This window comes from Coffea eugenioides, chromosome 11, assembly GCF_003713205.1.
Source record: "Coffea eugenioides isolate CCC68of chromosome 11, Ceug_1.0, whole genome shotgun sequence".
Taxonomy (NCBI): domain Eukaryota; kingdom Viridiplantae; phylum Streptophyta; class Magnoliopsida; order Gentianales; family Rubiaceae; genus Coffea; species Coffea eugenioides.
Genome location: NC_040045.1, coordinates 50,917,737 through 50,942,689, shown reverse-complemented (window position 1 = coordinate 50,942,689; position 24,953 = coordinate 50,917,737). Strand labels below are relative to the sequence as shown.

Genomic DNA, 24,953 nt, shown 5'->3' with positions numbered 1-24,953 from the left:
TGATGTGATCTACAATTGACACAATCTAGACAACCAATCACCAACGGTTTGAGCAGCGAAAATTTGACCTAATCTAATCCTCGAAGTTGCGAACAATGTTGATATTATCTCAGCCCACTACTTAACGAATTAGCGAACCAAACTATAGGTAGAGGAACGCCACAACCAAGGAGTTACTTGATTGATAAGTTCACTTGAATAACTTGAGAAAGATTCTCAAATATTCAAAGAAGCTCTCTTGGAAAGAGAAAGTGAAAAACTCACCATTTTTATTAATGCAAAAACTGATTATGAAGGTCTCTTGCCTTGGCTATATATAGCCATACAACTTGAAAACCTAAAGTGACTTGAAAACCCTAACTCAGCTAGGCTAGGCCTTTGGGCCGATTCTACTACTCAAATCCACTATCTAATGGTCAGCTTATAATCGACTTAATGAAGGCTTTAAGCTGGCCCAACATAACCCAATAAAAGCTAATTAACCAACTTAAGTAATAGTGAGCCTAGACTCTATAAATCGGATCCAACTCAACATGAGGTCTTGGACCGAATTTATTCCTAGCAAATAAAATAGAAATCTGGAAAATAAACTACTAACTACTACTAAAAGATTCAATCTCTTGTATCCCAAAACATGGCCCATAAGCAGCCCATATTTCGCATCATTACCCTCCTCTTGAAAAAGATTTGTCCTCAAATCGTGTTTGGAAATGAATGGTACTACAAGAGTTGGCAGTATGACACCTCAAATCTCCACATATTGGCTCTCTTAGAATGAATGATACTTGCATACGTCATGATTATTGTAATTCGTGCACATGTCTCTTGGTTAGCTTGAAAATGCTCACAATCCACCATGGAAAACTCAAGGCTTTACTCCAACCACTCCAAAGCTCTCTAATCAGCCTTGTGTCATGAATAGTTAAATTTGGACCTATACAATAAATCACACGATTAGCATTTGTAGGTATAAAATCACTTGACAGCTTACCATTCACATTCACAAGATAAGGATCTTCATAGTGATGCTCAATCAAGTTAGAAAAGTCCCGAATATGATTGTGCAAAGTTACATAATTCATTGCAATTTGTTGTTGGTATGGCCTCTCTTGCACAAATGGAGCAAGATCGAGATAGGCAGCTTTTGTACCTTCAAATTGAAGAATAAAATTAAGTTGTAAGGAATCAAAATTTGGGACGATGAGGAAAGAATTATCACCAACGAAATAAGAAGGAAGTTTATAACAAGTTTCAAGTGTAGAAACTCCCTTTGAAACTTCATTATTCCTCCTAATAAGCAAATCAGGCTCATGGTTGAAGTTGAACATCAATGGATGACAAAGAGATACAACACTCAAGATGCAAACTCCATGAAAAGTTTGATATTCACCAATGGATTTAGGAATAGAACATGCCAAGATCAGCTCAATTTTTCCTTGCTTAACCTGCATAAAAGTAGAAACACTAAACAACGTAGAGTTAAGATCATTAGAAAAAACGTATGATCTCACATCCTTTCTCACAATCAGCTCACTCTTAGAATTTTTAATCTCTTTCTCATGCTCAATAGCTAACTTTTTCCTCTCATTATTATCAACGTCTTTCTCCTTTTCAACTCCCTCGAATTTTACCTCATCAATCACAATTCCCTTATCTAGCTCTTTCTTCATACTATAACGCTCATGCTCACTTTTCATATATGCTAGATCAATACAAAGTTGGTCATAAATAAGTGATACAAGTGCAGAACGATGACCATTAAATAAGAAGGAATACTTATTAGTATGTCCATCATATTTAACTTCTCGCCTCAACATCCATGCTTTACCCAGCAATACATGTGTCACTTGAATTGGGACTACATCACACAACACCCCATCCACATACTTGCCAATTTGAATAGGTACAAGTGTGTGTTTAGTAACCCAAACATCACCATGAGCACTTGGCAACTTATACGATTGAAGATGATCAATGGTTGGAAGATTTAATGTTAACCATGATAGCGCTTGCAAGATTGACTTCACAACCCCTATCAATGGCCAAGCTGCAGGTTTTGTCTTTGACACCACAACGAGTATAAACCAATCATGCAACTGAGATTTGATGATGTCCAACTGCTCATCTACACCACGTAATGCCACTTCTTTGACTCCCTTAGGATCAGGAAGAAGATATTGTAAGCTAGCCTTTAAATGCCTCGTATTCGCCATGATGTATGAGGAAACTTGCAAAAAAATTAGTGAAACAAAAGATATTTTCCTCACCACACAAGCTCACGTGTTTACACTCGTCACTCGTGTATCACTCAAGTGTTTAAAACACTCTAATGCTCTCACTAATCACTTCTCAAATCTCTTGATTGCTTCCTTTGAAGAAATCAGAAATTTCCCCAAAAGTGGCGTATGAGTAGCTGGAATTTAAGACTGCATGAAGACTCAAAAGGCAGCAATTACACAAGCAAGAATTTGCTGGAATTTTTCTGATTTAGTCCGCAAAAGAGTAACTCAAGTGTTGTGAGAGTTTGACTTCGACAAGGACTCTAACAAGCTAAATAACGGCTAGACCTGTTTGGACTCTTTTGGACACTCCTAACACAAACAACAATTTGCAAAAAATGACTCGAAGACGACAATTTATCAACTTGGACAGATTGCTAATGTCGATAGAAATTAGAATGCGATGGCAGATTTTTTTTTGGATCCTAGAGTGACTCTATTGAAGGGACTCTTGTTATTGCTGGAATTCTGGTTCGTTGCTTTCTTGGGGTGTTCGGGTAGATTTTATGGAGTTTTTGATATGTATGGAATGCTCAAGGGTAGGTCTTTTTAGTCCTTGAATGGACAGTTCACTTCGGCTTACAATGGTGTTGCAACCGATTAGGGAACAAGGCTCAATTAGTTGGCTGTTTTAGGAGGCTGGTTGGTTTGTTTTGGGACGCCAAGGGGTTTGGGAAGGCTGTTCGGATCTGATGTGGGAAGGTTGTGGTGTTTTAGAAAGGTTTGGATTTGATTTCTTGGTTCTCTTGGCTGACTTCAATCCCAATAGCTTTAGGATTAGAAGTAGATCAAGAATGGGACTTGTTTTCCAAGTAGGAAACCTAGAGCCGATGCATACTTTCTTCCCCTTTTTTTTCGTTTCTTTCTTTGCTCTTTTTTTTTTCTTTTGCGGCTCTCTAATTGATATTCAAGAACTTAGATTCAGTCCCAACAATTGAATTTTCGGATCTAAGTTCAAGGTGCCAAGAAAATAGAAGTTTTCTTCCCAAGTTTTCAAGAAACCCAAGACTTTTCCCAAGAACTCCCAAATTTGTTTTCAAGAACTTCAAGAAATCTGATCAAGAAGCTCAAGAACTTCCCAACTATGCTTTTGGTATTCAAGGTTTGCAAGAAACAAACACAAATATTCAAGGTTTAAGGGTGAGACAGGTTCGGCAGCACAAGAAAAGAAATTCCAGCAAACCCGACTCAAGAAACAATGGTATGCGACACTTTTTTTTTCCTTTTTTTTTTACACTTTGCTGGGTTGTTTTCACAACCAAAGCGACACAACCAACACAAGAAATACACTACAATCTTGACAAAAGGCAATAGGAAATAGCATCCAAGATTTCGGACAGATTGCAACACAATACATGAGACACGATAAGAAGGAACAAGAAAGCCCTAGCGGCTGCAAAATTTTTTTCTTTTTCGTTTGTTTTCTAGACACAACACAATGACCACAATAATTATCAACAAACTAGACACAAACACAAAAGAGATAACACACCAACAGATTTTGTGTTCGGATGAACAGTACCCCCACGGATGAACAGTAATATGAACAGTGACGGTGAATAGTAATCGGTGAACAGTACTTTTTTTTTTTTGATGTAAGTATCTGATTTGAAGGAGACAAGAAGATTCGACTCAACACAAAAAAAAAGAGAAGGATATAACCTGGTAGTTGTCGACTAGTTCTGATTACCAACAGATGTGATCTACAATTGACACGATCTAGACAACCAATCACCAACGGTTTGAGCAGCGGAAATTTGACCCAATCTAATCCCCGAAGTAGCGAATAATGTTGATATTATCTCAACCCACTACTTAACGAATTAGCGAACCAAACTATAGGTAGAGGAACGCCACAACCAAGGAGTTACTTGATTGATAAGTTCACTTGAATAACTTGAGAAAGATTCTCAAATATTCAAAAAAGCTCTCTTGGAAAGAGAAAGTGAAAAACTCACGGTTTTTATTAATGCAAAAATTGATTATGAAGGTCTCTTGCCTTGGCTATATATAGCCATACAATTTGAAAACCTAAAGTGACTTGAAAACCCTAACTCGGCTAGGCTAGGCCTTTGGGCCGATTCTACTACTCAAATCCACTATCTAATGGTCAGCTTATAATCGACCCAATGAAGGCTTTAAACTAGCCCAACATAACCCAATAAAAGCTAATTAACCAACTTAAGTAATAGTGAGCCTAAACTCTAAAAATTGGATCCAACTCAACATGAGGTCTTGGACCAAATTTATTCCTAGCAAATAAAATAGAAATCTGGAAAATAAACTACTAACTATTACTAAAAGATTCAATCTCTTGCAGCCCAAAACATGGCCCATAAGCGGCCCATATTTCGTATCAATTGGATTGGTTAAAGTGGGCTCTATGAATTTCCACCTTGGTTGTATGGGCTGATATGATGATATAATGCTTGGTTTGAGTTGTTGAAGTGTTGTTTAAGATGATTATGGATAGAGAATCGAAGGAAATATCGAAGGAAAATGCGCGGGAATGCTGGCCGAAATCTGTTCTGTTTTGCCTTGTTTATATTTCAAATTTTTGGTGCTCAAATGACTGTGAGACTGATGTATATATGTTGTATATGATGTGTAGAAAGTTTCTACCAAAAATCATTTGAATTGATTGAGCAAAATCTGAAATTTCGAAATGTGAAGAAACCTGAAAAATGTGTTCGGACAGCTTGAACTATGTCCCTTTGATCGAACATATCTTTTTATACAGATGTCAAAATCGAGTACCATTTGTGGCATTTAAAACTAGACAGTTGTAGCTTTCCAACGGTATAAAATTCACGTTCTGGTTCGAAATGAGTGAGCCGTAGTGAGTCAGCAAAGTTGCTGCCCTGTTCTGTTGGCCTATCCGAGAGAAAGGTAGAAGCTGCATTTGGTGGCTCTATTTTCTCTCACATAGGAATTGATTTTGAAAATGATTTGTTCTGATGAAATGTAGCATTATGATTCTATTTTCCAACTCCACCAACCATTCTCAATTCCAATTTGTATGGAGTGAGATATGATTCAATTTCCAAACTGCGACAAAACTGGAAAACCCTTCTTTTGGACTGGCTGACTGGTTTGGTTGCTTGTGAGAGGTTTTATTTTGAAATTTTGATGTCAACCAACTATCAATTACTTATGAAATATTTCTTGGACCTTGGTTTCACAAATGAACCAAAATGGGATTGATTTCAGGGTGTAAAGTGTTTGAAAAGGAAAAGAAAACAAGAAGACAGATTTGTTTTGGGAATTTCTTAAACTTTGGTAGTTTTGTTAACTACCTTCCCGTACGAGTTTTTACATGAAATTTGATAGAGGAATAACCCTAATATGGGAGTTTAATTGTGCCAAATTTGGTGTTATTCTAAGACCGCTTTGATACCCAAAGGATGTGCCAAAGTTGTTCTTTTAAATCTGGAAAATTTACTGAACTGTCTTCAATTTTGGCCAACTTTGAACTGCTATATTTTGGCACTCAAAACTCCGAATTTAGTTCCATTTATTGTGTTTGAAACCTTGATTGAAATTCTCATTTTGTTACAAATTTCAGAGGCTAGTTCACTTTTTGTGAATTTTACCGAATTTCCAAAGTTTGCCGAAAAACATGATCGAAACTGTCTTGTATGCTTATATCAGCCACTTTGAGCTGAAATTTTAATGTCTTCTGTTTAGAATCTTGGAAAAGTGTCTTCTAGGAACTTTTAGTAATTTGAACCAAGTTTTCAACGGTTCTAAGTTTTCTAATTTTGGACCTACTGAGTGCAAGATCTGATTTTTCTAAGTTTGACGCGCAAAGCTGAAATTTGCCGATTTCTTAGAAAATGAAATTTTGGGAACTTGACTTCTTATCTTGGTATTGGTATATTGTTTTGAACCCGATTTTGTGGGGAATACGAGTTTCTTTAGTAACTTTAAAATTCTCACATTTGAATCTTGATTTTCGATAAAGTGAAGCTCTTATAAGGACATTGACTTGAATTTTAAAGATTGTGTGAATTCTTCTTTATTTAACAAGGAATTTGTGAAAATGTGTGAGGGTGATTGTTGGTCGTTTTCTTCAGGCGATCAAGAAGGTCTCGAAGAGAATTCCGAAGTGGATCATTAAAGATCTTTTGCACTTACTCCCTTATTGTAATTTCGTGAGTGTTAAGTGCATGAATTATTGATAAATTCTTTAAATGGTTAATTGAATATTATGGAATTGTTGAGACGAGTGTGTACTTTATCGCCCTTGTTCTCCCTTAAGTGATGCTACAATTGAATTGTGCTATGCGAATTGATATTCGAATTGTGTGAAGTGAATTGCTATGTGAATTAAGTGAAGTGTTGCCATTGCAAATTACATTTGTGTTGACTCTATGTCGATCGAAGTAAATCTTATCGACAAATCATATTTTACTCGTGGGGACGCCCTTATCCTCTCTCTCTTTGAATTACGTGGTACTTAAGAGCTGAATACATATGATTGGTAATTGTACATGAACACGTTTAACTCGTGAGCTCTGAGCGGAAGCATGTACCACACCGATTCGGGTGGGAGGTGCCTCTCATACCGTCGAAGTGCTAAAATCGGTTCCTTGAGCGATAGTATATACCACACCGATTCGGGTGGGAGGTACCTCTTATATCGACTCAGAACTATAAATAATGATTGGTAATTGTACATGAATATGTTTAACTCGTGAGCTCTGAGCGGATAGCATGTACCACACCAATTTGGGTGGGAGGTACCTCTCATACCGTCTCAGTGCTATAATTGGTTCTCGGAGCGATAACATGTACTACACCGATTTAGGTGGGAGGTACCTCTCATGTCAACTCAAAACCCTAAACAATTGTAATTGGTTCACTGAGCAATAGTATGTACCACACCGATTCGGGTGGGAGGTACCTCTCATGTCGACTCAGGATCATAAACAAAGTATAAGTCGATTGGAGCGATGTCTCATCAACCATTGCGCGATAGTATGTACTACACCGATTCGGGTGGGAGGTATCTCTCATGTCGACTCAGAACCATAAACATATAATCGATTCCCTGAGCGATAGCATGTACCACACCGATTCAGGTGGGAGGTACCTCTCATGTCGACTCAGGATCATAAACAAAGTATAAGTCGATTGGAGCGATGTCTCATCAACCATTGCGCGATAGTATGTACCACACCGATTCGGGTGGGAGGTACCTCTCATGTCGACTCAGAACCATAAACGTATAATCGATTCCCTGAGCGATAGCATGTACCACACCGATTCGGGTGGGAGGTACCTCTCATGTCGACTCAGAACCATAAATAGAGTAAGTGAAATTCTACGGATTTAATTACCTGCCCGGGTGACGGAGGGTCATCACGAGGAGGTATTAGATTGAACTTTGGCAAAGCAAGTGAAAATTAGCTCTTGAGAGCTCCTGTATCCTCATTGAATGTGTTGAATTGAAAATTGTTAATTGCTTGAATGTTACAGCTTTCTTTCTCGCTTAAATGATATTGTTATTTGAACTACGTGTTTTGCATGTTTTCTTGGCCTCACGAGCATTCGCTCACCCCATTAGACTTGTTTTCCTTAACAAAAGCTGAGATGAAAGGAATTATGGGAAAGCCTACTTGATGGCTCTTTTGGTTAGAATTTTGGTTGTACTGATTAGATGACTTTTGGAAGTTGTACATTTGGGAAAATCGATATATTTTGAAAACTTGTGATGTAAGATTGAACACTTGTGTATGGAAGCGACTTTGTTTTTTAGTTCGATTTTTTTTTATTATTTGGTTATTTACCTTAAGTTTGGCTTGGAATGGTATCGAGTCCTGGCGAGAGTTGGGCAGGCGTTCCGTCGATGCCCTTGGGTTTGCCCTTGGGAGAAGTGGGGGCACACATTTGCTTTGTTTTTTGACATTTCTTCTTCAAAAGGCAACTCTATAGATATTCCATCTATATGTTGTTGAACCTCTACCTCTTGTGGTGTACGTTTTCTTTGTTTTTGTAGTGTCCTTTCAATCTTCAAATCAAAGGATGCAACTACTCATAAAATCCGGTGCATACACTACAAACAATAATGAAATAACAAAATTAGTTCTTTTACACTAAAAAAAACAACTGAAAATTTACACAAATAGCGCCCAAAATTTTTAACTAAAATTTAAAGAAAATGTCTAAATTAATGGTGCTCGTTTGGTCCTAATATTGCCACTCCCTGACAACAGCACCAAAGACTTGACAGAATTTTGATGTAAGTGTAAGTTTAAATCTAAAATACACCCATTTAACTATAAGTATACAGGTCAAATAATAGTTTAAGGCATATATCGGGTCGATCCCACAAGAAGCAACTAATGCAAGTACTAAGACCTCACTTACTGTATTATTTAGACTCTCTATCAATAAAAGCAATAGCAATCACAATACTTACTAACTAACAATTTTAACTATATAACTTGCAAGATAACAATGGAGAAATGTCACTAAATACTTGAGTTTAGGGATGTAGAGTCCACTTATGGTGCAATAGACACAAGTGAATGGATTACCTCTTGTTACTACTCTTGTTTAACTTGAGATTCATTTCCAATATCACCAAAACTCACTCTCATGATGTAATGGTTTAGACTAGACTAGTTTTCCCAATTCTTATGGCAAATAACTAAATCTACTTTTGTTTTCCTTCATGAAATGCAAAGGTAATCCACTTAAGAGCACATCTATTCTCATGAGTCCACTTCTTAAGTTCCATTTATGTTGTTCCATCATTATTATCAACTTTCGTTGAGTAATAACAACTAATAACTTGCTATTGGTGATCAAGCAACAATAAGTGATAAGCATAAATAAATGGACACGTTAATACAAGAGGTAGCGAGTGTAAATCATGTTCAACTTATATCAAGTAGCCACAAGCTCATCTACTCCCTAGATTTAGAAATTTAGTTATTCATGTAATATAAAGCAAGAAAGAATATAGTTTCATTGCATAAACACATATTGAATTACAAGTAAAGAGATAGATAAAGAAAGCTTAGCCAATGGTGATGAACAAGCTCTCAAAATCTTTTATTTGTTCAACAAATGAGTTGTACAATAAAGTCTCCAACAGTTTCTTACAAGTTCCTAACTAGAGAGAATAAGAAAATGTTATAACTAAACTATTTACTAGAAAAAAAATAAGAACTCTAACTAATGACTAAAAGATTCTCTCTTTGTCAATGATTATTACATATATATTATTAAGAGAGTCAAAAAGTGCTTAATGATATGACATAAAGTTTTCTTTGCACTTTTTCTAGAGTCTCTTGAGTAGGTATAGCTGAAATTATTTACTGGAAATTGAACTAGAAATCTGTGTGAAAGCAAGGCAAATTATAGAACAAATTGCTAAAAACAAGGAAGAATGCACAGACTTGGAATATGCGACCTCAGCTCACCTATTCAAAGCCTGCGTTTTCTCTTTTGTAATATTTTCTTGTGTTTTTCTGCTCCAATTCAATTCTAAAATCATAAATAAGATGTCCAAGAGTTTGTTCATGCATTGCACCAATAATACTTGCATTTGATGCTCTTCTACTTTCCAAATCTTTGTTGAATCAAGCACTAATGAGTTCAAATGAATCCGTTTCAATCAAATGTTGATAATGCTCCTCAAAATCCTACAAATATAACCAATATTGCACATTAAATTGTTCAAATGAAACTGGCAAAATTTAGAAGTTTAGAGAGCAAGTTACGTCGTAAAAACTCTAAATTAAACAAAAAAATAAACGTAAAATGGTTCTTAGAAACACATATAATAAAATCTTATCAATGTTATTAATATGATGTTCAGCTAAGTTTTTTTCACCTCCTAGGGAGAATATGAATTTGTTGTAGTTTTGATATGAAGTAATTAGGGAATGATTATACTTTTTTCATGATTTATTAGTTTGAGAACTTTGTGCTTATGTTTTATAGTTGTTTGGCCATCAACTATGAATGATTTGATAGTTATTGAGCAATGAAAGTTGCTTTTTAATAGATCTAAGTTCTTAAACACTAACCTTATTCTTATGAAAATAGTGAATAATGGTTGGTTGGATTCATGTAATAACTTCATTGAACTTATTTAATTTGTTTCTTGCCTTTTCTCTATGAAAATAGGTGAAGGATGATTCAAGAAGGTTTCTCTTAAAAATGATCATTGGTGAAAGCGATGACATACATTTGGAAATTATTTCTTGACAAGTCATGGAAGCAAAAGCATAATCACCTTAACTAATTTCTAATTTTGACACAATAAGGGATTATAATCCCCAGGACTCTCTCACTTAATATTTAAGCAATTCTGATCTAATTTATTCTTTACTTTTATTTCTTTTCTTGTGCCCTACCGCATATATGGTTGGTTCTATCACTGAATGACCGATTTTATATTTATTGCTTATGCTATATGGCCAATTGTATTGCCAAGCTAATTTCTAACTTTTATGGATAGTTGTAGCACCTATTTTACTTTTTTGTCTTTCCTTCCTTAAACTTTTATTGTCTAGGTAATAAAGTAAGTGACTAAACTAAAGTGATTGCCACATCTAAGTCCCTGTGGGATCGATACTTATTGCCCCTATACTCAATAAATGAACCGTGAACTTCTAGGACATAGGGTAATAAGATTTTAAATTTATAATGAGTAAAAGACCCTAACAGTAGGATTGGATATCATGAATTTTTCTTATCTATGCTTAGTATATTTTTTTATGATTTGTAAGTGGAGCAATACCTCTCATTTTGCTTTCCTCTTTAGGTTTTTTTGATAAAAAAAGCAGTCATTGTATTAGCAGTTGATACACAAGATCATCTTTACAAAGTAGAGGCAACTATCTCAACATCATCACGTGCCCTCATTTTGAGCCATATGGGGAAAAACTATTCCCATACTATATTTCTAACTAGTTTAATAGCTAATTATGCCATATCATGTGCACACTTGTTCCCTGATCTATACATAAAAGAGAAAGAACAATGATCAAACATCTCTTTTAGAGCTTGGATATCCTCAAGGACAGTTGCAATTGAAGAGCCCTCCATCTTTCTAGTTTGAATCTTTGCAATAGCAGTTTTATGGTCATATTGTATCTTAATTCTTTTCTAATTTGACTCCTTGTCCATAATTAGCACTCTTTAGATGGCTTCAGTATCACTCCTTCTATTCTGTCGCCATCCCCATGCCTTGATTATTTTTCTAGTCCAATGTCTTGCTATTTTAGCTAGTTCAATACTTAGCTTGTGAAGGGAGACTGCTGCATCTATGTTGATCATAGCAAGGACCGTACAAAGACATCTAGAAAACTAGTAAAGATTCAAATTAACATGGATGACAAAAAGCTAAACCAATATGCCACCATTGGATTCAAAGACATCTAGAAAACTAGTAAAGATTCAATAAAAGCTACGATACCACCATTGGATGACAAAAGTAGCTAAACCAAGAGACAAAGGACAGAAGGCAACAGAAATGCAATAAAGATTTAAGCATGACTACATATTCTGTGGAGCTACACCTTCCTGACAAATTAACACTTTTCCAAAGTACTGCATGTCGCACATGTTGCCATGTGGCTTAAAAGCTGCATAGCTTGATATTAAACACAAATAGCAGTACACACTACCTGGAAGGAGATCGGCTGTAGCTTCTACTTCGACTGCGATGACGATATCGACTAACACGACTTGTTTCTGCAAGTTTTTCAAGCCTCTGTCGTTCCTGTTCTCTTTTCTTAGCCATTTCAACGGCTGTATCTTTTTTAACTGCAACAAGAACCAGTTATGCCACCAGGAAAAAAAAAAGAAAAGAAAAAGTCCACACCATTGATCAAAGGTAAAATTTTTGTGTTCTTTCGAGAAAAGATAATGCAGGCTGTGAACTCAAATTAAAGTTCAATATATACTTTCCACACAATTGCACATGAACTTTTTGTCCATATGCTATATAACAAGGGAGGATGAATACTTTGTTTGTTTAGTTGCTTGCTCATAATCCGTTTTAGCCGCTCTTGTGGCGTTTCCTTCTTCTCCACCTGTTGCTTAGTGAGGCTGCCACTGCTAGTTGCCTTGCTTAATTTGGCTAACGCTGAGGATGTGCTGCCAAGCAAATGAAACGCTGAACATTCACAGTTTTACCATGAACATGCATGTCCATTGATTACACATGCCAACATAAAAGTATAATTAAGAATTCCAACAATAGCTTTTAGTACCTTGCTGGTGGTTTCAACAATTTGGCATTTTTTTCCTTGTCAAGAGATACACCAGATGCAGGATCTACATGGAGAGCCTCAAGTATGCGACCAGATGATGGCCTGCATGAAATCAGAAACATTAGAGAATTCCTTTGTAACATCCTGGTAACTGGGATACAGTCATATTATGTTAATTCAGGGGAAAATGTGCTTCAGAAAGGAAGCTTCCTTCCCTCTCCCTCTTGGCAGTTATGCTGATAACCCTAAGAAGTGATCTATTCTAAACCACATAAGTTTGTCTGAGGTAACAAAATGGACGATAAGCTGCAGCAGAGAAAAACTGTCCAATATCTTTGCAAGAATTAAAGGTCGAGTGCTCCGACCGGTTCAGTGCATCAGCTTGGGTTGGAGGAGATGGTGGTGGAGAATATCCTTCAAATTTTGGTTCATTTCCATCAGACCCTCCAAACTCTGTTATATACTCTATCTTAGGAGCTCTATCTTTGCTTCGATGAACATCATCAGAATGCATTCCACGAGCATTGCGCCTTGAGTGGGAAGGTGAGTAAGATCTAGACCTTGACCTTGACCTGACAAAATAATACAGGTTTACTAGTATTGCATAAGTACCACTTCATTCAAAAGTACGACATCACCATAAGCATAAACTCACCGTCTAGAACGTGAATAAGCTTCATAAGTAGGGCTTCTTCTGGGCTCACTGTAAATTGCAAGCAAAGGATATAACAAACACAATCCAATATAAAAACTTCTCCCTTTGATCCTTATTCCAATAACTACACAAAAAGAAATTCAGGGTGCTCACCGGTAAGGATCACGGTGAAGTACTCTAGTACCAGTAATGCGAGATGCTTCTCTTTCCCTTTCTCTTTCCATCTGAGAAGCCTTTCTTCTTTCCTTCCGACTCAGCTTCCTCTGCAAAATCCAATGTTATCAGGAGATACTGAAAGATATATCCATATATTGCATCCTTCTATCATAACCAAGCTTTTGGAAAACTTACAATTGCAGGATCTCCCTTGATAACTTCTTTCTGCCTCCTTTCTTCTTCTTTAGCCTTCTTATCCATGTATACAAGCCATCCATAGCGCTTAACACCAAATTCCTTTGCAATTGACTCCATTCCCACATCATTGCTGTCATCACTGTTAAACTCATCATCATCTTCATCGTCTTCATCTTCATCCTCTTCCTCACCATCTGAGTCGTGGGTTTCCTCTTTCCCATCTCCATCATAAGAGAAACCAACTTGTGAATATGACCCCTTGTTTGCCACTGGCTGGGGAGGATGAGATCTATATCATTTGGAAAACAATACACACGTCAAAAATACTTAAATACAAAGTAAACGTGTACATAAATAACTAGAATCATGACATTGCAGCTTCACAATTCGAGATATATACACCTGCTTACAGAGTTACCATAAAGAACTCCTGCCCACGTTTGAAAAAAGTTGATTGTTGTAATAAAGTTCTATCAAAAGATCCACTAAGAAACGTGCCAACCAACATTAATTACAGAATAAATACAAAAATCAAAAGTTTCACTATTTTCAATCTTGTCCAACACCAGAACTCAAAACCCAAGGTCACTACAATAACTCAACATTTCACAATATTACTGAACACATAACCGGTCATACAAACCAGTATAGCCAAATTCTTTTTCAGCATGCCCCTTCATCCCTTCTTGTTTTCCTTTCTTATCCCGTAGTCAAAGATAATTGGTACCAGTAGCAACTTTGAATTTCTCACAATGGTACAGCAAAAGAAAGGTCTATATCCTCAAAGGAACTAACTAAGCGCATAATTGTAAGTCACGATGATGTTGCAGGCAAATACAGTAGACAAATAAACTTGAACCTGTCTGATCCAAAAGGGTTGATCTTAGCCTCAATCTCTTGATCAACATGTTGCAAAGCTTCATCATCGGCAACTGTCAGTAGGAAGTGTTAGCTCAAAGAAGTGTAGTAAGCTGTCATCTTTTGACTGGATGTGGTATCCAACACTAAGAACAATGGAGAGCATAGCATGAATTCACTACTTTGCATAATTGAATCCCAAAGGACAGAAAAATTTGATGGTTGACATATGCTATTTATAATGCCATATATTTAATAGATCATCAAAAATTCCAAAAAGTACCGACATCCTCTACGCCGATGCTTAATTAAATCCCGATAACGCTCAAAATTAACAAACTCTTCTAATTCTTCCTCTTCTTCAGACTTCTCAGGAACCCGAATATGTCTCGAACTAGAATCTCTAATAAAATCAAGCAAAGCACGACCATCAAATCTGTTAACAAGGAATTAGATCAGTTAGACCAGTAAATATGCAGTCCAGCTTGTCAACCCCATTCCTACTTAGCAAAAATAGTCGGATCACAAAGGTTTAAGTACCTGTCAATCAAAATATCCTGCTTTCCGTTCCATGGAATCCTGGTCAAAAGGACAGCGTAAAGGTTAGATTTATGTCATAAGTCAAAATGATCAAGTCAGAAACAACCTGAAGTACTTTGCATACACAAAGTAAAGAACCACAGAAAAGAAGCTTCAAAAAATAAACTCCCTCCCGCATTGATATGCATATTTTGATATAAATCAAGCTTCGAGAAACACACCTAGATAATTTATTTACTAAAGCAGTATCCTTTAGTCGAAAACAGAAGCTATGGTAGAACTTCTTTCCAAGATAGGTCAAGGCCACCTAATTTACAAAGCAAACGCAAAATAGGTACAAAGGTCCAACAATACATACTAATATACTATCCCTTTTCAATTTCTTAACACATCACTACATGCAGTTCCCAACTCTCATAGTTTCACCAGTCACCAACTCACATAAACCGCCACGCGCCCCAGGGCATTACTCGAATCTGCCAACTTTCACATTCAACAAATGACATCCACAGCCACACACAAAATATAACGCTAATCTAATACAAATTTAGAAAAAGTATATTTCACTTTCCAGTTACCAAATCCTTAGAAACGTAAAAGAAAACATAAAACTGCTCGCTATATGCAGGAATTCAATAAGGGGAAATTGTAGTCCTAGGAGAAATGAGAATATAATAAGAGTAAATGATTCATACAGGCCCTGCTGATCCTGGGTGGCATGGTAGAGAGCATCGTCACGATAGATACGGCAGCGAGATCCGACGGCTTGGATAGACTGCTGCGGGTCGCCGCGCCTCTTAGCCAGGTAGACAGCGCGTCTCTGAGCCCGCTTCCGAGCCGCGTCCATCATGTCATGTACCTTTTTCTCCGACCGCCTCGCTTCGTGCCACATAATTCCGATCAAATCGGTTATCACAGTCACCGTCCGGCCCCAAGTTCCCGGTTTGATGGTAACTTTTTTGTTCTTTCAATTGAAATTTGGAATTTCAATTGGGAATCAGAAACCCTAATCCCCGGGAGTCATTTTAAGCAGTCATACATGGGAGTAGGAAGAAGTGAAGAACAATGAGAAAATCTGCGAACAATTGTCAGTATGTGTGTACAATAAGCTAGCGGAAGCTGAGGACGAGACCCGGATTTAGATAAGCTGCAGGCCCGTGTATACCTGCGAAAGCGTAGTATAATTTTATTGGATTGGGTTCTAATTGTGTGTTCGTATAGCTCACAGGCCCAACCAAACATGTTCTGTTTCTTACCCGTCCCAGAAATGAGCCGGTACTCGATTAAGATAGGATCGAGTCAACGGACACTCGTCCCGTCTAGCTTATCATTTAATTTTTTAATTAATTTATACTAATTTAATTTTATATCTTTCATATTCATTTAAAACTTAATAAAAAAAAATTTCAAAAAAAGTCTCTTCCCAAGAAACAAATGTGTGAATAGAATACAAGAAAAATGAAAAAATTTAAAATAATTCAAATTTAATGAAAATTTAAAATAAGTAGTACCTTTTTAAAATATATATTCTACATTAATTAAACTTTTTCCCAAAAAATAAGATCATGACCTCTAGAAATGGATCTTGTCAACAAACTATAGTTTTTCATATTTTTAATATAATTTGTTCAATTAAATTACTTTTTTAGCTCCAAAAATATTGGCCCCGTTTGGCAAATGATTTTTTTTTGTCACTGCCTAAAATTTTACTATAATTTATTGTAGAAGTTGTAGGAAAAATTTTTAAGATGGAAAACTTTTTTTCCCTTTTCCCTTTCTCTCTCTCTTTCTTTATTTTTCTTTCTTTTCTTTTCTTCCCTCTCTTCTTCGTCTCCCTCTCCCTCTCCCTCCCCCCATTGGAAGCTGTAGCAACAACAACAACAATTTTTTTCTTGCATTTTGCTCTCTCTCCCTCTTCCCCCTCTATTCCCTTCTCTCTCTCTTCCCCTCCCTTCATTTTCTCCTTCCCTTCCCTCTTTCCCTTTTCTCCCTTCTTTCCCGCCACCCTCCCCCTCCCTCTTGCGCAGATCGGGCGACCTAATCTGGCCGTGCGGCCAAATTGCATAGGGGGGAGGGATAGGGTGGCGAGGGAAGAAAATGAGAGGGAAAGAGGTGGCAGGGAAGAGAAGAGAAGAAGGAAAGAGGGGAGGGAAGGAGAGAAGGGAGAAGAGAAAAAAAAATACTTATCTCTGCCGGCATCAGATGAAGTAATCAGCGCTGAAGGTGATGGTGGGGTTGATGTGGGGGAGGAAAAAGAGAAATGGAGGAAGGGAATTTTTTTTTGTGTGTTTTGGGTATTTTAAAACATGTAGTTTAAAAATTTCGAGAAATTTTTTGAGATTATTGTAGTTAAAATTATTAAAAAACTAGTATGAAATAAATTTGGCCAAAAACTCATTTGCCAAACAGGGCCATTATTTGTGGTATATGTATAAAAATAAATTATATATATATATATATATGCGGGGGGATCAAGTGCCTGTGAGTTCTTAATCATGTAACCCTAACCTGACTGCATATGAGCTGGTGTCGGATTCTCTTTCAACCCAATCAAATAATGCTGATTGGATACTTTATTTTTTAGGTCGGATTGGATCAAATATGACAGGTTTCGGGTGTTTTTGCTCACCCTTAATGTTGGCTCTTCGAAAGTCTATGACCAGACCCAATGAAGTTTAAGATCCTTGTCTTCTCATATTTCAGGTCAAATTAAATAAAAAACAACTATACAAACTAGTGATAAGGCACATCCAATGTGTGTGCAATTTAGAAACAATCACTTTTTATATGGAAGAATTTATATAAAAATTTTCATAAATGAAAAAAATAAACTTTGATGGTTTAAAATTTTTTTAATAGAATTTTAATTAATTTGATGGTTACAATATTTGTGGGTGGTTATGGGGGTGAAAATTAGTTGTTGTTACATCCGTTTGTTATATGGGCAACATGCAATCAGACGGTAGAGTTATAATTTAGTGATTTGTGAGGATAAAGTTGAAAATTTAAGAAGCAACGAAAAAAAAGTTTATACTAAGATTCTCCCTTTATCATCTTTTTATTACCTATATGTTTTAACTTTTTAGCAGTTTGCTAAGATCTCAAATGTAGAGCGTGCCAATTTAAATTTTTATTGGTGTTAAAGCCACAACCTATATTTTATTTCCACAAAAAATTTTAAATGAAAATTTCAATTTGCCCTTCTCAAGTTCAAGCCCAAATGCAAAGGGCAATCTAATTTTTTAGCACAAATCACCGGGTAAATAAAATTTAGGCTGTGACAATATCATCTGTCCTCTCAAAATCATAGCTTCAATAAGCCAACAGGTAATGTTGCAACGCAAATATTAAAGACCACAGAGCTATTGTCTCAAGGAGATTAGGCTTTGGTCGAGGTGGATGCCTTACGACTTCGATTAAATTTTGTGCTGAAAGTTACATATTATTTTGTATCCTTGCGTATGCATAGAAAACAAATACTTTGCGCCGGCAATCAGACGACTTATTATACATATTTCCAGTAATGTCTGATTGCAATCATTCTTATACATACTTCCTGATTACGTATAAACAACATGTTTGCGGCCCAAGAAGATAATCTTCCGCCGAACCATACGCTAGTCTTTTGCGTCCTGTACTTGCGCTGTTCTACCACTGATTATAATAATTGGCCCTGGAATTGGGACTCCGAATATTCCTAGTGTCGATGTATTTATATTCCTCACTATTGTGTTATTTTGGACGTGGAAAAAATTGTTGGCAAATTTACAATCTTCATCTACCCTGCACCTTCTTCGTCAACTCATCCAACATGTCTTAACCAGAATATCCAAAATAAGAATGTAATTTACTTTACCAAAATTACAACTTTTTAGGGTACAAATACTTGTTTGTTTTTTGCACAGTAATTTTTGTTCAAGTCCTATTTTTTTTTAGAGTTTTTGTAAAGAAAAAAAAGTAATACATTTCGTGTGAGATATAGTATACATGATATTAGAAAAATTGTCAAGAGAATATTTTTAAAAATTCAAGAAAAAGATGGGACCTAAATTTGGACCTACCATTTTTCCTTTTAAATCTCAATGCGCAGCCATAACATATGATGAGCTATTCAGCTTCAAGTTGGAGAATCCACCTTTGAATATCAAAATAACGTGTGTGTGTGTGTGTGTGTGTTTTTTTTTTTTTCCCTCATTTATTTTTCATTTTTTAGCAAACAAATCCAATTCACTTTTATTTTAGTGTTTTCTAAATGAAGAAAATATGTATGAAGGAACAGGTCATCATGAGCCGGACCAACCAAAACCTAGCGTGCAGACCCCACACAAAAGACTCCAAGGACCAGTATAAACTAAACCCTCAACCCAAATCAACCCTTCTTTTTAATTGACAATAACCAGGTAGCCATCGACCTCTTCGCCAAAGCCCCTCCTCCCCGTCTCCCCGCCTTTGGGGCTGGGTGAGAGGCGAGACGTATTATTTCTCCATCATGTCCCACAACCCCACCATTCCTCCATCACCCACACCTCCCCCAACGGAGTTCATACCGGAGCCCCGGCAGGTTCAGCCAGTGCTCACACCTACTCCATCTCTGTACAAACAAAAATCCTGGTCTCCGGACACTTATCGTGATGAGGCTTGGCAGCGGCGGAAGGGAAATCACGACATTCGCTGCAACCGTCGGAGTAAGAGTGTGACCGAGGAAGACCTTGAGGAACTTAAGGCTTGTATTGAATTGGGTTTCAGTTTTGACTCCCCAAAAATCGACCAACGTTTGTCTGATACTTTTCCGGCCTATGGACTATTTTATGCTGTAAACAAGAATTACAACGACACAGTTTCTAAGCATATCACTTTGGCATCGCCTTTCTCTTCCACTGTCTCGGACTGCGACACGCCTTCCCCTCTTGACAGCCCTCATAACATCTTTGGTCCAGGTATATATTGCAAAACCCTCTTTTTTTCATTTCGGATCATCTCTTTCAATGTTTTTTTGGTCTCTTAATTCAGTTACTGGTTTTAGTTTTTGGATGTGAATCTTAGTGTGGATTGTTGTCACTATTATTGATTAAGGATTGGATTTCTTTATTCGGTTTCCCCAAGACTGAGCAACTTTCGTGGACAGTACATATCCAAACTCCATTTCTCGTTATAGGGAACAGAAAGCACCCTTAATTCGAAATTCAGTTGATTTGTTTTTGGAGCTGTTTTGATATTTAAGTTTGATACAGATGTTTATTTTTTGGGCATGGGATTTTGGATAGAAATCAGATCTTGATTGGGATGTATGTGAAACAGGTGAAAATCCACAAACGGTGAAGACAAGATTGAGACAGTGGGCACAAGTGGTTGCTTGTGCCGTTCGTCAATCTTCAAGGTGAATGATGACGATGAATTGGATACAGGTGATGAAGATGAACAGCTTAGTAGATGAAGTCTTGTTGTTGTTCAACCAAAGGGATTCATGATAGTTTGAAAAAGTAACCAAATTCCAACAAATTTGGTGAAGTCATGATAGTTCTCCTATTCATGTTTCACATTGATTGACATAAATTATCCAACACGTCCACCGACTGGATTAATTGCTCGCATGCTTGCTTGGTAATTTGGTTATGTGTAGGAGTACTAATATACCGGTAGTGCCTCACCTAATGGGAAAAGGATCTTGGAATTTCTTGAGGTGTTGACTTTAGCTACTATTTGGGTGCTTGCTTTCATGATTGGTGTTGTTGAATCTGTATTACATTAATGCTTTGCCTCGGCTTTTTTGCATCTGCTTTTACCTTTTCCCACTTGGGTTGAGGTACTAGATTTCATTGATGTCTGGCCCATGATGAATGATGTGGGAAAAGATGATGCCCGTTCCTTTGTTTGATTGAACATACTCATTCTTTGTTTTGTTGAAGTTTGCCGCCCCTTTTTTTTTTTTTTGGGTAAAACGTACCTGCTAGCTTCTTGTATTAAGATTGGATCAGCGTATCTCCTGTCTTTTGAATAATCTTCTCTACATTCTGGCTCAATTAAGCGACTTAATTCCTTAATATGCTTCAAGCATCTGCTTATTTCTTTGTAACCCAGTGAAGTGTACGATGATTTAGTTCACAGGACGAAAATTTAATAATTTCTAGTTTTCTACTGAAATTCCCATTTTTGTAAAATTGCACAAAATTACCTTGATGGTTGAAATACTAAATGACCTGGGTCCACAGGAATGTTGGTTCTTTTTGACCCAGTTGTGTCACTCCTTGGAATAGATTAGAGTAGAAGTAAGAGTAAGAATAGAAGGTGACAATTGATAAAAAAAAAAAAAAGACGACTAGTCTTCATTTAAAAATGAAAAAAAAAATGAAAGGAAAGAAACTTGTTCATGCTTCGTTTAAAAATGAAAAAAAAAAATGAAGGGAAAGAAACTTGCCCGTCTCGGATCCTTTGAATGTGGGAAGCTGACGTCTAGTATTTCGCATAAAATAACATTTAAATAGCCGTGATTTTTACTTGAACAGCATGTTGTAGTGAGCCATTCTATGACCAGAACAGGTAAGGGCTGTTTCCAATTGCTTTACGTATCACGAAAACTTGTTTAATCAAACCTTTACTTTTAGCTTCTTTACTTATCAGAGAAATTTATAAATCCGCGCACGCACATATACCCATCTACGCCACTTAAATCAAATGTTTGTAGATTTCTGGATTCTTCTAAACTATATGATTCTCGATAACAATTTGGTTAAAAAAAAAAAATGGGCCACGGCCCGTCGAAGAATAATAAAAAAAAAAGCAATAGCGACCTAATGGACAAATTTTTAATTTGTATGGTAGAGGCCCAATTACGAAGATTGCTGATGCAGGCTACTTACTAAGGTGCCCAAAAAGAATTCTAGAACACCGATAGCACGTTCAATTCAAGACCGGCCCGGGAAGAATGTGATGATAAATTTTACGTCGCTGCAGTTTGGCTTGACCGCTAAGGCTGAGAAACTTGAGAATTGAATATTTCTGCAGGCGCCAAACTTGGCTGATATTTATGATTGCACGGTCAAGATGAGAGCTTCAACTTGATGTGCTCTCCCAACTGATTGAGTCACGATAACTTTTTTGGGCAAAGATAGTAAGAAGTTCTTTTGACTTTTTTTGTGTTTTTTTGTTTTTTTGGGGGCTGCTGAAGACAATAGGCACACTTGAAGAGTAATAGAAGATTGGAGGTCTATTCTGACCAAAAGAGAAGAAGACGGGACATGGGAAACTGCAGAAATTGGCAATGAACAAAGCCAGGATTTTGCAGTCGTTTCGCTTAGTAAAGGAACTGAGAGTTTGGGTGCGTATAGATTTGATTCTCGAATATTCAACAATACGGCAGGTTGCGGAAGAAGATTAACAAATGTGCTTCTTTTTTTTTGACCGGATATTCTGATGCCGTAATATTCAGACTAAGGAAAAAAATGCTTGCATCATCTTTGAGGTGTTTCCATTGCTTTGGATGCGAACGAATAGGGAGGGAAGACCCGAAGAATTGAGGTGTTTTCCTGTCCACTGTTAAAAAATACATTAGGGTTCCACTGGGTTGGATGCAAATCTTTTGTACACAGGGTAATGTGCAAATAGTTTTAAAAAAAAATTTATTTTTTTGGTAAATTGAAGAATCAAGAATGTTGATTCCATAAGCACAGTCGATTTCTAATTCAAAGCTATTATGTGAAGTTACAAGACCACTACATGGAAACATTCCTGCAGACATATTTCTTAAGTTCGACTTTGACCTTTGAAAGCATCGCAATTAATTTACTGTTACTTCTCCAATTTGAACCCAAAATTCGAGTTCCATTATTACATCTGGCCACCCAATGCTTCGAATAAATGTTAATATTAATTTATTAACATCAAAGTCAAATTTGACCAAAAAAAAAAAGAAAAGAAAGTATCGAAGTCAAGTCAAAATAGAAACTTAAAAATAATGCTGTACATTGCATAACAACTAAGTGATATGAAATCACTTTGACGAAGCAGTGGTAAATAATTCAGGCGCAGTGAATTCTAAAATAATATGAGGATCAAAACAACCCAAAAGATTTAAGAAAGAAAGAAAGAAAGAAATGGGAGGGACCAAAAGATTTGCCTGCATTTCCATAATCATGACGAGGAAAATGGAAGGGGAAAAAAAATGCTTGTGTAACGAGTAAGAGAAGAGCAAAAAAAACATATTCTGATACAAAAGTATAATTTCAACAATGTCCACTTCAACAAAAATTTGTGAGTGCACTAAATGATTAATAAGTAGACTAATATTAGTTATGGTTAATGACGCACTCAATTGAAGTTATATTTTCTAATTGACCCGAATACGTATGGAGCTGCTGTTGAACACGTTTCCTCGAGCTAAGTAGTACTGCAGCGGAAAGAAGAAGAAGAAGAAGAAAAAGATGTCACATAGTTTACCCAAAAAAGATGAAAAAGAAAATGAAGAAAGCAACATTTTTGGACTTTGATGCTCTGAGGAACAAACTAGGTTGAATGGGCACTCAGCTGCAAGTGTTTGACACGGTCACGATGGAAGTGAAAGCCACAATTGCGCAACTTGTACCTGGTGACTATTTTCCTTAACCTTTACACCGATAATTGAGGTAATTACTCTGTACAAAAAAAAAAAAAAAAAAAAAAATTAACAATTTGCATATTTGTCATTCATTCGACGCTGACATTGTATACACTGTCAGTGTAAGAAAAATTAATTCTTTTTATAATCTCCGATCAAATAATATCCTATAAGCCGAATCTTTTAACCCAGTCTCAAAGCATGAACCATAACAATGGTAAAACTCGAACTAAAGTCGGTAACATTTCAGGCTTAGCTCTTTTCACTGTAGTACAATTAATATGGTTACACGGGATTATTACGTAGGTCATGCTCGCGAATTGTACGAGTGCGAGGTTGTTGTAAGGGAGCAGCTGCTTATGCATGTATAGGTGATGAAATTGACGTCCATTTCGGAATCTGCTAATGTTCCACTATCATGTGTTAATGGAGTGATTGAGACTCCATTTGCATTCCCTGGAAGTTTCATTCTTTTCATGTCCACATCTGGATGCTTATTATCACTACTAATTATTGACTAACTCTTCAAAAGGTTTAGAGATTACATTGATGCAAAAGCATATATAAATAACGCCTTGGCTGGACACTTATTTATAAAGTCTGCTGTAGGAAGCCAAGAACTTCTAGAGATCTATATGCTAAAAAAAAAAAAAAGAAGGAAGAAAATAGTAGTCTGTTTTTGTCTTTTACTTTTGCAGGAACAAAGGCTGGTGGTCCGAATAGGCACGGGCTCTTGCTTTTCGAACATGAATTCTGGGAGCCCTAACTTCTGAATAAGCAGATTGATTCCTCTGTAACTAAGAGAAATGTACCAATTAATTAAAATCCCTTATAGCGAAAAATGTGCAGATTACTCCATCTAATGAGAGAAAGGGTAGTAGTTTCCTCCATGCTTTGATACATCACTGCGTCCATTAGGCTGGTGTCATTGGAAGCTTTTGAAAGCACAGTGGACGTAGGATTCTTTTGCATGAATAGCAGAAATCAGTATGGCATACTTGGGTAATTCCCGTAAATTCTACATGATGGAAAAGTTACTACCAGAAAATATTAGGATCTAAAGAATAATACTACTTCCTTTAGGGCGATTGCATTTCATTTCAATCTAATGGGGTTTAAATTATTGCATTAAATGGTGGTGAGAATTAGATGGTTTAGGGTAGACGGAAATCGGATGTAGTTGTCTAGCCCTATGCCTCGACAATCAAGTAATGACTGCAACTTAAACCTAACGCCAGGCCTTCCGCCCATCATACTTATATCTCTTCATATCACTGACCCGGAAAGGGGTCAAGGAAAACACACCCACACCATACGAGTTCTACAACTCCACTTTAAAATGAAAGAGTTTACAACCCGTTCTTTATATATGCTGCTGAGCTGCTCTATATTAGAACCATCTTCCTACAAGGAAGACATATAATCCATTTTCCTTGATTTTT

At 36.6% G+C, this 24,953-nt stretch overlaps 2 protein-coding genes across 3 annotated transcripts; one reads left to right on the top strand and one right to left on the bottom strand.

Moving 5' to 3' along the window:
• Positions 1 to 11,922: 11,922 nt before the first annotated feature.
• On the bottom strand, positions 11,923 to 16,060 carry LOC113753877 (CLK4-associating serine/arginine rich protein). 2 transcript variants are annotated; one of them, XM_027298142.1, is made up of 11 exons: positions 15,617 to 16,056; positions 14,922 to 14,960; positions 14,669 to 14,817; positions 14,383 to 14,455; positions 13,521 to 13,812; positions 13,323 to 13,432; positions 13,170 to 13,217; positions 12,880 to 13,086; positions 12,515 to 12,616; positions 12,268 to 12,398; positions 11,923 to 12,065 (listed from the first exon to the last, which is right to left on the bottom strand). In XM_027298142.1, the coding sequence occupies exons 1-11, from the start codon at positions 15,811 to 15,813 to the stop codon at positions 11,923 to 11,925; spliced, it is 1,491 nt and encodes a 496-aa protein (XP_027153943.1). In that variant the 5' UTR covers positions 15,814 to 16,056. The 2 variants fall into 2 exon arrangements, with proteins under 2 accessions (XP_027153943.1, XP_027153944.1); XM_027298143.1 differs by lacking the exon at positions 11,923 to 12,065 and having other exon boundaries at positions 12,274 to 12,417; positions 15,617 to 16,060.
• A 3,246-nt stretch (positions 16,061 to 19,306) lies between these two features.
• LOC113751600 lies at positions 19,307 to 20,846 on the top strand. Its single transcript, XM_027295657.1, has 2 exons — positions 19,307 to 19,858; positions 20,220 to 20,846. Exons 1-2 carry the CDS (start codon positions 19,411 to 19,413, stop codon positions 20,300 to 20,302), a joined length of 531 nt encoding a protein of 176 aa, XP_027151458.1. The 5' UTR covers positions 19,307 to 19,410; the 3' UTR covers positions 20,303 to 20,846.
• Positions 20,847 to 24,953: the final 4,107 nt, after the last annotated feature.

Coding starts and splice junctions, on each gene's coding strand:
- LOC113751600 (XM_027295657.1), top strand. CDS start 19,411: ATGTCCCACAACCCCACCATTCCTCCATCACCCACACCTCCCCCAACG. Junction 19,859..20,219: donor TCATAACATCTTTGGTCCAG/GTATATATTGCA, acceptor TATGTGAAACAG/GTGAAAATCCACAAACGGTG.
- LOC113753877 (XM_027298142.1), bottom strand. CDS start 15,813: ATGTGGCACGAAGCGAGGCGGTCGGAGAAAAAGGTACATGACATGATG. Junction 13,433..13,520: donor TCAAGGGAGATCCTGCAATT/GTAAGTTTTCCA, acceptor TGGATTTTGCAG/AGGAAGCTGAGTCGGAAGGA. Junction 12,066..12,267: donor CAAGCAACTAAACAAACAAA/GTATTCATCCTC, acceptor TTCTTGTTGCAG/TTAAAAAAGATACAGCCGTT.